This window comes from Caretta caretta, chromosome 3, assembly GCF_965140235.1.
Source record: "Caretta caretta isolate rCarCar2 chromosome 3, rCarCar1.hap1, whole genome shotgun sequence".
NCBI classification, from domain to species: Eukaryota; Metazoa; Chordata; order Testudines; family Cheloniidae; genus Caretta; species Caretta caretta.
Genome location: NC_134208.1, coordinates 122783638 through 122798700, shown reverse-complemented (window position 1 = coordinate 122798700; position 15063 = coordinate 122783638). Strand labels below are relative to the sequence as shown.

General features: G+C 42.2%; 1 protein-coding gene across 4 annotated transcripts in view; it reads left to right on the top strand.

Annotated features, from left to right (window-relative positions):
* Window positions 1–12334, top strand: part of PRKN (parkin RBR E3 ubiquitin protein ligase) — a 1262808-nt gene extending 1250474 nt beyond the window's left edge. For all 4 annotated transcript variants that reach the window (XM_048844067.2, XM_048844065.2, XM_048844069.2 and 1 more), the window contains 2 exons: window positions 3461–3578; window positions 11097–12334. In XM_048844067.2, the coding sequence (XP_048700024.1) occupies window positions 3461–3578; window positions 11097–11206 (228 nt within the window). In that variant the 3' untranslated portion in view covers window positions 11207–12334. The remainder of the gene's footprint in view (window positions 1–3460; window positions 3579–11096) is intronic.
* Window positions 12335–15063: the final 2729 nt, after the last annotated feature.

Genomic DNA, 15063 nt, shown 5'->3' with positions numbered 1-15063 from the left:
ATGGGAAGTGGTACCTGGAGAAGGATTGCTAGGGTTTGTTGGTATATTCTGCTGGGCCTTTATCCTCTCCATCTCCTCCACATGCTTCCTCTCTTTTTCCCTCTCCTCCTCCACATGCTTCCTTGCCTCCATTTCTTGTTCCTTCTTCAGCTGCATGAGTTCTATCTGTCTTTCATGTTCCCTTTGTCTTTCCTCAGCCTGAAATTTGGCTAATTCGAGCTGTAGTCGAGCCGCGGATTTTGCCATTCTAACCTCTCTGTTTTTACTAACTTTACACCCGAGGTTTAGAAATAAACAAACAAAACTTGGCTGTAAAATTTTGCTGTGCTGGAATAGAATACCTATTCTCTGATAGTGATTGTCAGCCTACAGAAAAAGACAATTCCCTTGTCTCTGCTCTGGGCCCAAATTAAAGCAAAAAACCTCCAACTGCTTGGAAACCTGCTTACCCAGCCCAAAGAAAAAGCAAATGGGTAGAACACACACCCCTTATTTACTTTTAGGAAGAAAAGAAAAAAAAAAACCCCTGGATTGGAAGACTGTGAATTTCCCTGCTGGAGTTAAGTACCCTGCCTCCAGGCAAAGAAAACGTGCAATTCACAAGATAATCCCCTTTTGTCTCTGCTTGGCCACAAAGCAGAGAGAAACCAAGCTGCTTTCAGTTTCAAAGCTGCTTTCTGGACTTTCTTTCCAAAGAAAAAAAAATTTCCTTTTTAAAATCTGTATTTCTAGTTCAAAAAATCTCAACTGGATCTCAAATGATTTCAGGTTAATCCCACCACTGTGCCACCATGTCAAGGTTCCTCCCCCACTCTGAACTCTAGGGTACAGATGTGGGGACCTGCATGAAAAAACCCCCTAAGCTTATCTTTAGCAGCTTAGGTCAAAACTTCCCCAAGGTACAAAATATTACACCCGTTATCCTTGGAATGGCCGCTACCACCACCAAACTAATACTGGTTACTGGGGAAGAGCTGTTTGGACGCATCTTTCCCCCCAAAATACTTCCCCAAAACCTTGCACCCCACTTCCTGGACAAGGTTTGGTAAAAAGCCTCACCAATTTGCCTAGGTGACTACAGACCCAGACCCTTGGATCTTAAGAACAATGAACAATCCTCCCAACACTTGCACCCCCCCCTCTCCTGGGAAATGTTGGATAAAAAGCCTCACCAATTTGCATAGGTGACCACAGACCCAAACCCTTGGATCTGAGAACAATGAAAAAGCATTCAGTGTTTTACAAGAAGACTTTTAATAAAAATAGCAGTAAATAGAAATAAAGAAATCCCCCCTGTAAAATCAGGATGGTAGATATCTTACAGGGTAATTAGATTCAAAAACATAGAGAACCCCTCTAGGCAAAACCTTAAGTTACAAAAAAGATACACAGACAGAAATAGTTATTCTATTCAGCACAATTCTTTTCTCAGCCATTTAAAGAAATCATAATCTAACACATACCTAGCTAGATTACTTACTAAAAGTTCTAAGACTCCATTCCTGTTCTGTCTCTGGCAAGAGCAGCACACAGACAGACACAAACCCTTTGTTTGTCTCTCTCCTCCCAGCTTTTGAAAGTATCTTGTCTCCTCATTGGTCATTTTGGTCAGGTGCCAGCGAGGTTACCTTTAGCTTCTTAACCCTTTACAGGTGAGAGGAGCTTTCCCCTGGCTAGGAGGGATTTCAAAGGGGTTTACCCTTCCCTTTATATTTATGACAGGCTGTTATTCAGACACTCAGAAGATTTGCTATACGCAGCATTACCAACCAGATGGTTTTCATTAGTGACCAGGGAGCAAACATGGTTGCAACTTTCAAGTCCTATGTGTGAATAAGCTGCTCAGTGCACATTATAAATACCGTGCTTGAGCACACTACCAAACCGGGAAACCAGAAAGAAGAAGCAATAACCCAACTTATCCAGGCAAGCTGATGTCTCATGACTTACATCGGGAGATTTGGACTTCAAAGCAGACTGCAGAAGTCTCTGGAAAGAAATGTAGAAACATAATGGAACAGCAAACTACTCACGTTTAAAACAATCGAGGAGCAGTGAGACAGAGTATATGAAATTTTGACAGAAAAGGAGGATACGCAGTTCATTGATAGCTTTGATCACAACACCTTGAGCATCTTAACAGACTTAGCATCAGATGCACTAGAGCAATCATCATCATCATCGTCCACTCGCCACGAAAGGATAAAAAAGCTTTTCCATCCTTCTACCACTGATGAAGATAGTCTAAGTCAGCTCAAATCCAAAGCCTTGCAATGTCTCATGAAAAAGTTTGAAATCAAGCCTATGCACAGAGTAGCAGTTTCCCTGCACCCACGAATGTAGGGGATGAAAGTTTTCACTGGAGAGGAGAGACAGGAAGTTGATCAAGAGACCAAAAAGCTTGTCTCTTTGCAATCTTGTCTCAAACAATCTTATGCTGGTTTCGTCAGATACACAGATACCATCACCAGCGGAGACAAAATGGCCATATACAGAGTTTGAGAATTCGGATAGCGAGTGTGGAATTGACAATGACGACGAGTCTAACCATATCACCCTGAAGCTGACAAAGAATGAAGATATGCAACTGCTGAAGTAGTGGAGACAACACAAGTACAACATTCCCCTGCTCAGTCGAGTTGCACTGTTTGTGCATTCCATCCCCGCATCCAGTGCGCCTTCCGAGAGAGCCTTCTCAGTCTCTAGTTACACAATTGATGAGAATCATACTTCATTAAATCATGTACAGTTTCTGGCTTACGTGTTTTTACACAGTAATATTTCAAAGGAAATCAGCAATCTATTTTCCAAACCTTGAACTATAGAAATTTAATGACAATATCATCCCTTTTGTCCTTATATTATCATTTAAGGTCAAAAATTGCTAAGGCATTCTCAAGTATGGCACCTGTGTAGATTAGGTAATTTTATATCAATCAGAAATAGGACAAACACGGGAGTCACTTTTAATGCATGCTCCATGGTGACTCCTGCTATCAACATTGCACTATTTGAGGGGATGTTTTCTTTCTTTGTTATTCATCGGTTCCTTATTATTTCCTCTCCAGTATTCTTGTACCTGTTCTCTAATCTTTATTAGCATAGCTTGTGCACGTAACCAGAAATATAATGTATTTGAATAAAATCCAGAACTCAAAAACAAAGGAACATGCTTCATGTTGCAAAGCAGAGGCAAATAGTTTCCTGCATAGGGACTGAGCTCTCTCCATCCTCCAACTGTACTGTACATGACTCAGCAGTTTTCCATCATCTTAATATTTTTCTCTGTCATACCAAAATGGGTTAAATTACGAGGCAGCAGGGGCAGAATTCCAGTTTTATTGAACTTTTAGACCCTTCTGTCTGTATCACTCTAGTAAATAGCCACAACCATGCTTCAGATCTTGATTCCCTGAGGAACTTGGCTATATTGTACTCACAGTTGCTTCTCTCTTTGCAGGGATATAAGACTGATGCGCATTCAGCCATGCAAGCACGGTGGGAGGAGGCATCCAGGGAAACAATCAAGAAAACAACCAAACCATGTCCTAGTTGCCATGTACCAATAGAAAAAAATGGTGAGTTTATTGGAGAGTAACTAACACTTGCAGTAACCTCCCTTTTTAAAATTAATTTTACAGTCCAAATATTAATGTATATATAGCTATGTGTATGATTTTGTGCTTACCTAAAGAGAGAGAGGCACAAAGGGAGCCTAGTCTTCCCTATAATACGGTTTCTGAATCACTTAGAATAGCACCTTCCATGCAAGGATCACAAAGTGCTTTAAAACCATTGATTAAGCCTCAGAAGACTCTTGTGACTAGGTAGGCAGGAATTATCTGTTTTATAGACAGGGGAAATGAGGCTGAGTGCCTTAAGTGGGCTGCCCAAAATCAAACAGTGAGTCAGTGGAAGAATCGAGTGGTAACAGCCAGTTCCCTAAGCAAATCACTAGTCTGGGCATGTGTGAAGAGAAGCAAACATTGACACTAGTGTGAGTTGAGTGGGTACAGGGAGGAATGAACCGACATGTATTATTTACCACTGTACACAAGACCAGGATGTAACATAAAGAATTAATGTGAATTACTCCAGAGTTACTATTCTTGCTCATAATGTTTGTGTTACAAACTATACTGAGGTATTTACCACAACTTAACTGAATGATGACATAGTGTTATGAGCTGGGATAAACCTTGTTGTAGGTTAATACAAAACCTCATTGAAATTGATGTGTGAATACACCTTTCACTTACAAAAATAATTGTGAGATAGTTAAGGAAGGGAACCAGCCGTTGAGCTTTTTGTGACTAAGCTCTGTCCTTGCCTCCATGGGTCTCCCGTTTTCTGGTGGATTTCGCTAGCCTCAGAGGCTCACTGTGACCCTCCACGTAACCCTTCTCTCTCTAGAGACAAAGGTCACAGTCTACTGAGCCATTTTCATCATAAGCCAGCAAGGGAGGTGAGGAGAAGTTATCCTTCCTTGCACAGTCTCTGTTGTCTCCCAGTCTCAGTAATTAATCAGGGGGCAAAGGTGGGGGGGGGGAAGCCCAGGCCCACCCTCTACTCCAGGCTCCAGCCCAGGGACCCTAATAGTATCAGCTATGGTAGCTGACCTTTTAGAAACATGATATGTACAGTTCCCTGGGCTACTTCCCCCACAGCAGCCCTCACTTCCTCAAGCTCCACTTCACCCTTACCTCAGGGCCTCATTCCTTGTGCCTGATATGGTGTGTACTGCTCAGCCTCTCCAACAATGCAACTTCCTCCCACAGCTCCTGACATGCACACCCACCTGACTGGCTGGGAGGCTTTTAACTAGTTTCAGCCAGCCCCTGATTGGCTTCAGGTGTCCCAATCAACTTAGCGTTCTCCCTGCCTTCTGGAAAGTTCTTAATTGGCCCCAGGTGTCTTAATTGACTTGGAGCAGCTTCCATTTCACTTAACCTGGTACCAGGGATTTGTTTAGCCTGGAGCTAATATAACTATCTCCCACTACTTTTCCATAATCATCTGGCCTTGCCCCATCACATTTTCCAGCCCCAAAGGGGGAAAAGACTGAAACTTGCACTGGACACCCAGTGAACTCTGAAGTGACTGTGATACTCCCAGGGCCCTGAGATGTAAGAGAGGCCCTGATCCTGATGGGAACTACCTACAGGGTATTTTTCCTTTCTTTTCCTTCATACCTTCACTTAACATTGTTTGCTGACTGTGGGCTGTTTTGTGGTTTTATCTGGGACCTTGAGAGCAGAAGAAAGTGCCAAGATGCCTCAGCTGGAGGGTTGAGTGTTCCCCACTAGCAAGACACCCCCCTGCAGCACCTGCTGGGGGATAATTGGACCCACATGCATGTGCTCCCCACATAGCTCCTACAGCAAGGCCTGATAAAGTCCACCCAGGAGTTTTGGATTGTGTGGCTGCGAGCATTTTTGCTGAGTATTGGGGGGCGGGGGGTTTGTTTGTTTTGGGCAGGAGGGAGGAAGGCAGGCAGAACCCAGAAATAGAAAATAGACAAGAACAGAGAAGGCAGGAGGCAAAGGTAAACAGGAAGAAAGCCAAACAATGACCAGTAAGCACAGTGTGACCCTGGAAAAAGCTAAAGTGAGAACTTTGAGTCTAGTGTTGGCTGCAGAGGCTTGAGGTTGTAAGCTAAGAAACTGCTTTTTTGGTTCTTGGTGACCTCTGCACTCAGACACACATTACTTTTAAATAAACAAGATTGCATCAAAGAAAGTACCAGACTCCATCAATTTCTGCTTCCAGCAGGAACATCTCCAGAACACTGAACTTTGCTGAGCGGCTTGGCTCAAAAAAGAAGCAACAATATGAATATTAATTACTACTGCTGCTGCTAATTGATTACACCAGTTATTCACACAGGGCTTTACAGTCACAGAGTAAGACATGCTGCCGACCCCAAGAAGCGAACGCTTCAGATAGAAAAAGGAGTGGAGAGATTATTAGAAAGGAAGTAGGAAGAAGGGGATTTGAAGAAGGAATACATAGGACACTTGTCAGATGGAAAGTGGGAGACTTATCCAAGCACAAAGAGCGTCAGGAATGAAAGCACGAAATCAAGAGTGAGAAAGGGGGATAAGACTTGGAGTGTTGTTAGCAAGTGGGCCTGTAGGAGGAAGAGGACAAAGAGGTAGAAGAGGATTTAATTACTGAGAACCTTAAAAATTAGTCTTAAAAATACAGCTCTTGAATAGGTGTAGAAAAGATAGAAATCATCACCATAAAGCCACTGGCCACACTGGGAGCAGTGCTGAGGTCATGACCTTCTCATCGCCAGTGTGTGCAACAGAATCTCTGTTTTAATCTACAGAAAACTACCTGTTCTTTTCTCTGCTAGATGCATGAAGAACATATTTGTATTACTCCCACGAATGGTCATGGACATTGCTTGCATACACCACTCAGATCAAGAAGAGAATAGATCCTCCTATTTTTTTTCTGTGCACTACTGTAAAGAGAATTGTTCCACAAACTGGCTATGAACAGGACAAGACTTTCCCTTGTTTGTAACCCAACCCAGGTCAAGGACAAGGGATGTGTCAGAATGCAAAATCCCCAAGCAATAGTAGCAAGTTAGGAATTCTTAGATGTAGTGGAACTGAAGTATAAAAAGGTGCTGTGCTTGCTTCATCCTCTGATAATGGGTACAGTACGTTCCAGCTTCTGTGCTGGCATTTGCTGACTGCTTGCAACCCATTGTTCCCAGTGTCATGTGACCCATAATCTACAGATTTATATTTTGGTCAAGTTTTTCTTGGTACAAAATCAAAAGGATGCTAATGCATCCTTTAACAGTACAGCCTTATTTAACACATTCTGTTTTATCCCGTATCAATGTAAGGAATCATTGATGTTAAAATATAAAGTGAGATCACAGCAGAGCTCTGCACTTTATTTTGTTCCGCTTCAAATTACTTTGCTGGAAAATGTAACCATTTTGGCAAGAAGAAATTTCTTACATTTCTCTACACTATATGAATGAGAAATATCCAAACTACCACCTACAAATTGGATGTTTCCCTACTGGCTGGTGAAAGCCAGAAAACAACAGTGTCCACTGCTAACAGAAATGATCAGTGCCTCACTATCAGTCTTCCTACAAAATGGAATAATCTGTCTAATTCTTTGAAAAAAATTTTTTTTTAAATCTGATACCTCCTCAGCAGGACTGGCTGCTGTGATCACATGTCCCTCTGCTCAAATCCCTCCACTTGTTCCAGCCCCACTTCCATTGTCAGTTGAAGGCCTTGATTTTTATCTGCAGAGCCATCAACAGGTCAAGATCCAGCTCCATCAGTTCAATCCACAACCTGTCAAAACAGATGCAGTCCTGTGGGACAATGGGACAGGATCAAATGCTTATGAGCTGGGAAATAAAACTGTAACCAGGATCCCAGGGGAGCCAGCTGAGGTCACTCAATTAGGGTGAACTGCAAAGCATGGGTCAAGCAATCCCGCAAACTAGTGGATATTCCAATACTTAGATTTACCAAGCCAGCACAAAACAGCTTCTGTTATACCTCACTGGTTACTCAGAAGTCAACAACATAGTTCCCTTAAAGTAACCCAGCCTCAGGCCTACACCTAGTCACCCAAATGAGATATGATGAGGATTAATGAAAATCTTATTCATCATATAAAAGAAAAGGTTCTACCAATCCCAAAGGATTGGACACATTACCTTCCTGGTTAATGAATATTCCAGATCTTACCCAAATACATGCTTACAGCCAATTCTTATTAACGAAACTAAAATTTATTAAAAAAGAAAAGAGAGAGTATGGTTAAAAGATCAATATACATACAGACATGAGTTCAATTCTTGAGGTTCAGATTCATAGCAGAGATGGTAAGCTTCGTAGTTGCAAAGAGTTCTTTTAGAATTTAGTCCATAGGTTATAGTCCAATGTCCAATATCATATTCAGGGTATTCCAGCTTAACTGGGATCTCAATCTTGCAACTCAAACTTCCCCAGATGAAGTTTAAGCATATCTGAGATGACAGGATCAGGATCCAAGGGTCTTTTGTACAGTTTTCTAGCAGCCATACAGTCCTGGGTAAACAACAGGCTTTTGATGTAACCTTCTGTTTCCTAAGCACCACCGGTAACTAATTACACAAATTAACATAGGGCAATTTATCCATTAGGCAGTCTATCACAAAGAGGCATATAGACAATGACATTATTTCACCCAAGATTCATCTAAATGTTAATACTCCCTTTTGATCTGTGAATTAATAGTTATAGTGGCAGACAGGAACTGTCTGTTTATATGGCTAACGTTTATGAGTACACACAGACAATTAGTATCACTTCTAATTTCTAACAATATAGGTTTGCATTTCAAAGTTCTAGCCAATCTAACATTGAATGACCCTAATTACCATTTGCATACCTTTTTAACATGAATTTAAAGGTTGGCTTTGGGTCATTCAGCCTGCAAGCTGTTTAACCCTTTCTGGCCATGTATTATATAACAGTGGTAGCAATAATGATTTGCATAGTTATATTTTAATTAGACAAAGTCACAAAAGCATTTTGAATCAAAGGGGTTCTGCAATGGAATGAGCTTCCAGAGGAGATTAGTCTAATGTGGGGCCAGATCATCTTCAAGGTGTGCTGTAAGACTCTCCTATTTAATAAAGCTTTCCCACCATAACTGGGATGATTTATAGCATTATATATATAAAACACTCATCGAGGATAGACACACACCACAAGCAGCGACTCCTGGAGCTCAGACTGAGGAAGAGCAGAAGACTCCCTGGAGTCCATTAGGAACCTTATTATACAGGTCTAAAATACTGCATCTCAAAAGTGCTTAGGTACTACAGTGATGTCCATGATAAGAAACCCTAATATAAATAGAATACCATTAGACACTGAAAAAAAAAATCAAAATAGTGTATGTTCTTCTAGGCACTGTCAACTCTCACTTGTCTACACTTTCAGCTGTCTTCTTTCTTTCCGCAGCAGTGATTTCAGATTGTCAGTTTATTTAAATCAAGCCATGAGTCTTTAGTCTGCCCTTTAAATTTTGTCCATTATCTCTGTTCAGTGTTTATCCCTCCCCATAGTACTTACACACACAACCTTAGACAGCAGTGTGTTGAAATCAGGAAACCGCCACACGCAGGATATACAAACCTGGCAAGTGTAAACCTCACTGTTAGAGCTGGTCAGTAAAAGTTTGATGGAACAGCTTTCCTTTAAAAAATGCAGTTTGGTTGAAATCAAAAACACTTTGAGAAATCCTATCAATTTCTCTGCAATTTCTTTTCTGGGGGAAAAGAATCCAAGCTACCACTTACAAATTAAATCCATGTTGACATTGTCAGAACAAAAGGTTTTGATTTTCTTTTATTTTCTTTTTGACTTTTCATTTCAGATTTTATTATTTGTTTGTTTATTATAAAATAAGAAATTCAAAAATGAATTGTTTTGATTTTATTTGAACAAAATGTTTCGATCAGTCCAAAATTAATGTTTTTCTGGAATTTTCTTTTGCAGAGAATTTCACAATGTTTGGGTTTCATTTTGAATCAGTATGAAACAAGATTTAGAATCTTGAAATCTTCCACATAATAAAATGTTCATTCTTTGCACAACTCTACTCACAGGTGATCGTGAACGTGGTTATCCTGTAGAACTATAGGTTGTCCTGAAAGAATAATACTAGTAAATTTTTTGCTGTTAAATATTAACAAGGGTAGAAATATCCAGTTCTCTGTAGACATCCTAAATACCCAATTTGTCCTAAAATGTGTCACATCAGTAAGGGTAATATACCTTATCTACACAATAGGCATCTAAATACCAAATTTTGGCTTTTCTGTGTTTACAAGAGATTATATTAGTCATCTGGAGTTTAATCTATGTACAAATCCAGAGATCATGATATATTGTCAGGACTTTCATTTTCAGCATTTGTTTATATTGTACATTTAGGCTTGAGTTAGACAGGAGATTTCATTTTATAGTTGACATAGTTACCATTTGACGTGCATTGCTCTAATGACCATTGGCTACTCTTAATGTATAGCCATTTTTTTAAAAAAAGTGATTGAAGGCAGGGGCATGGAGATTAAGTTATTCAAAGTACAGGGAAATGCAAAACACTTAACAAAAAAAATAGGAAACATACCAATGTGATTAAAAGAATCCTCAGATGTAAAGAAGGCCATCCAACTTTAACTGCTAGTGCCATTTTGAGATAAATATCAATCCATCACTAAAATCTGTATATCTGGATGTATTCTGTTTGCAATTTCACAGCTGTTAAATCCAAACTCCAGTTAAGAACTGAATTTTGATGCACTCTTATCAGCTCTTCATCTAGTTGTGAGCTATTTCTAAGGACCAGATACAGTATCACTTAGTCCTTATGTGATTAGTTGAGGAGGGTACAAGAATCCTTCTCAATACCTTGCACAGTCTCTTTAATGACAGGTTTCAGAGTAACAGCCGTGTTAGTCTGTATTCGCAAAAAGAAAAGGAGTACTTGTGGCACCTTAGAGACTAACCAATTTATTTGAGCATGAGCTTTCGTGAGCTACAGCTCACTTCATCGGATGCATACCGTGGAAACTGTAGCAGACTTTATATACACACAGAGATCATAAAACAATACCTCCTGATCTCTGTGTGTATATAAAGTCTGCTGCAGTTTCCACGGTATGCATCCGATGAAGTGAGCTGCAGCTCACGAAAGCTCATGCTCAAATAAATTGGTTAGTCTCTAAGGTGCCACAAGTACTCCTTTTCTTTTTACAGTCTCTTTAAGGGTCAGGCAGAGCTGCAGTCCTTACTCCTCCAACCTGTGGAGTATGACCAGCTAGCAGCGAGGAGCAAGCCACGTCCCGTAAAGGGATACAGTGACAAGTATTGGAGAGCTCCAGGAAGGGATTCAGCAGTTCTGTACCACCCCTTACTCTATAGATGAGCTTAATGGGCATAATCTAGTACTTAGAAATGAATTTCAATGACCACTGGTTAACCGGCTTATACACATTCTCCTTACATTGTTTGCTAAGGCCCAAAGACAATTCTGTCTTCTTTGCTTTTTTGCAGGTGGATGCATGCACATGAAATGTCCTCGAGCTCAGTGCAGATTTGAGTGGTGCTGGAACTGTGGTTTAGAGTGGAACAGGACCTGCATGGGAGACCACTGGTTTGACTAATAGTTCAGTAGTGCTAAGAACAGCCAACCACTTGATTGTTGTCTGGGTCAAATCCTGAACTCTTTGCTTAAGCTTAACTCCCATTGGCTTCTGGATCAAGGAGTTCAGAATCAGGCCTACTATTTGTTTGTTTATTTCCTTGTATATCAGAGCACACCAAAAATTAAGTTCAGGTAATCTTAAGAGTGTTAAACCCACAAAGGCAGGAGAAATTCAGATGGCCAGACTCACTAGTGCTGGCACAGGAGGGGTAAATTATATCTCCCTGCACCAGGGCATCCTACTGGTATATAAGGCAGGCAACGTCACCACCAGCAACTCTCCTTGGGTTTCAGTTCTTTTAGTTATGATCAGGGCTCCATAAATCTCTCTGGCAAAAGCAGCAATGTGGGTATGCACTGAATCAGAGCTGCCCTTTCTCAGTTAGCACAATCAAATTTGGGGGAAATTGTGGCTCTTTACACCTCCCCTAGTGGAAGGGAGGCTGTAGCAATTTTCTGCCTTTGCAGTCTTCTTCCCTGACAGATTATCAGCTAGGGCCCTGACTCTGACCCCGAATCTTAGTAAAAACTGCAGACTGAGACATCCTAGTTGTGCCTGTATATTTGAAACATATGTTATGAAATATCACTCAATATATTCCTTACAGATTCATATCATATGCAGCTATTACAGGATTAGTGAAAGATGCAGTTTCAGCCTTAACGCTGAATGTTTTTGCTGTGGTGGCTGCAAATCGGAGTAACGGTGTTATATGAGTGAGATTCCTGAGATTTTGTTTCTTTTGTTTTGCCTACCGCAATATTTTTGGCATGATATTGGGGCAGCTTCTTGGGGCTTATTATCATGATGGTGGTTCTCTGGAGATTTATTAGGATTTGGGTGTAATTATGAAAAAGTGTTCCCTGCATAAACTATCAAGGCACCTGCATTCATTTTGGTGAGTGCATGTTAATAGGAGTGCACCAGGTATTTGCCACACCTCAAAATCTGAACATCCTTGTTAGCTCACCTGCTTTAAACTGTTTTGGTTTGTTTTTATTAAACACCAAAAGGCCGGTCACAGACTATGTAAAGATTTGCACAACTCACTTAAATTACAGAAGAAGAATAAAGCTGTTGAAATGAGTGGACTTTTGTGCTTCTTATTGTACTTTCTGCACTTGAATATAATATAAATGAGTAAAAAGATTTTGGACCTGATCCTTAGCTGGTATAGATTGTTGATTTATACTTGTTGAGAATCTGGCACTTTGATTAAGAATTTTGTTATTAGAAGAAAATAAATTCCAGGGCTAAGAACTTGATGTTCCAAGTCTGAATCAAGGGATTTTTTGTTTTTGTTTGTTTGCTTGCTTTCTGGCTGGATTGTAGGCATCTGAAAAGAAGTGTTACTGTTATCAATCCATGTAGATCCAGGGAGCATGGGTTTCCTACTTGATCATCACTTGGAAGAAACACATGAGAGCATTCAATCATCTCTGGGGGTCATTACATAAAAAGTGTGTGGGGCTGATAAAACTGAGTAAATGTAGAGAATAGAAAGAGCGAAAAGGCACAGAGGAGCAGAAAATGTGAGGAAAGGAACGAGGAGAAGAGAACGTTTAAGATAAGAGAGCAAAAGGTTAATTGTTTAAGATCCATTGTCCCCCAGGGCTCTGGAGAACCAAAATGTACATGAAACTGGCTGCACTGAAGTTTGGATTGCAGTAGTGTAATGCAGCCTAGCACGTTCAAATTGTATCATCTTAATGGGGTATTTTATTATTAAGATCTCTATACCTTGATTTGATTGCATGCACTAGGGTATATTTTGTAATTGACATGGCCTGTTGTTAACTGGCTAGCGATAATCACACTGCATCCAGGAATAGTACGTAATTCTTATTTTTATGCAGTGTGACTTGGGAAGTCTTCTCTACAGTGCTTAATTTGTGCCAGGTTTGGCAGTTCATAGCCCTGGCACCTCTGGCATCCAGCCTGATGCGTCAGTTATGAAAGTTTTAAAAAAAAGGTTGCTTGAGCCCGAGCACCTCTTTCAGTGCAAATTCAGCCCTGCGTCGCTCTCTTTCATACCAACAAAGATTTGGATTAAGCTGAGGCCCATCTCTTTGTCCCACATATGCTTAACATATTTCTTACAGAGGAAAGACAGCATGGCTGTAAAGTGAGTTTCACCAGGATAGCACTATCCCTCGAGGGTTAATGACTCAGTTATAATGCATAGAAATATGTAATTTATGGGCCTGATCCAAACTCCTATTGCAGTCAGTGGGCTTCGGAGCAGCCTCTATAGTTATTTTGGGGGGTCCAGCAGAGGAAGTTTCTGCGTAATAAGATTAGAAATATCTCTTCTAGAAACAGACTTGTCAGAGGTTTGGGATTATGACATGTGTCCAAGATATAATCAGGGGAGGAAGGAGGATTAAAGAAAGGGGTACACGATTTGCTCTGCATCGTTTGTTTTCAGGGCCTGACTGTAACTGTTCCCCACACGTAACTCTCATTGAAATCAATAAGCCTTATGCACACATCACAACTGCAGAATTAGGCTCTAGGGACCAAATTCTGCTTGCCTTCCTCACTTGGAGGTTTTTAAGAACAAGTTAGACAAACACCTGTCAGAGATGGGATAGGTCAGGGGTGGCCAACCTGTGGCTCCGGAGCTGCATGCAGCTCTTCAGAGGTTAATATGCGGCTCCTTGCATAGGCGCTGACTCCGAGGCTGGAGCTACAGATGCTAACTTTCCAATGTGCTGTGGGGTGCTCACTGCTCAACCCCCTGCTCTGCCCCAGATCCTGCCACTACTCCACCCCTTCCCCCAAGGCCACTGCCCCTTCTCCTGAGCCTGTCATGCCCTCGCTCCTCCACACCAGAGCCTCCTGCGCACTGCAAAACAGCTGATTGTGGTCGGCAGGAGGCATGGGGAGGGAGGGAAAGGTACTGATTGGCGGGGCTGCTGGTGGGCGGGAGGCGCTGAGGGCTGCGGGGGGGGTAGCAGATGGGGGGCTGCTGATGTATTACTGTGGCTCTTTGGCAACGTTCACTGGTAAATTCTGGCTCCTTCTCAGGTTCAGGTTGGCCACCCATGGTACAGGTGTACTTAATCCTGGCTCAGTGCAGGGGACTGGACTAGATGACCTCTTAAGTTCCTTTCCAGTCCCACATTACTGTGATTCTAGGTTCCCGAAACTACTGTTTCCTTGGCCTTGGGTGGGGTCTGGAACTGAGATGTTTCTGAGGAGGGTTGATTCGGGCAGTGTCTCTGTCCTGATAAGTGTCTTGTCTCTCTTGGTCTCTGCCCTGGCATTTTCCATGAAGTCCTTACAGGCAATATACGGGGTCTCATAGGTGCCGGCTTCCTCATTTCCCTGCGGGTGCTCAACCCCCATCCTGCCCCAGGTCCCACCCCCACTCCACCCATTTCCCCAAGGCCCCACTTCCACCCTGCCTCTTCCTGCTTCACCTCTGCCCCACCTCTTCCCACCCCATTCCGCCCCTTCCCCCGAGCATGCCCCTCCCACCCCCGCACCTCCTGCATGCTGCTGAACAGCTGATCTGCAGCAGGCAGGAGGCGCTAGGAGGAAGTGGAGGAGCTGACTGGGGCCGGCTGGTGGGTGGGAGGCACTGCGGGGGAAGAGGAGCTGGTCCACAGGACTGCCAGTGGATGCTGAGCACCCACTATTTTTTTCCATGGGTGCTCCAGCCAGGGCCAGATTAACCTTTTGTGGGCCCCCCCCCATAGGGGCAATTAAGCATGGCACGGGGCGGGGGGGAATCAGTCCCCAGAGCAAGGGGCCAGCCAGCCAGTTGCCAGGCGCACAATGGCCCACCCAGCCCTGTGCTGCCAGCATGC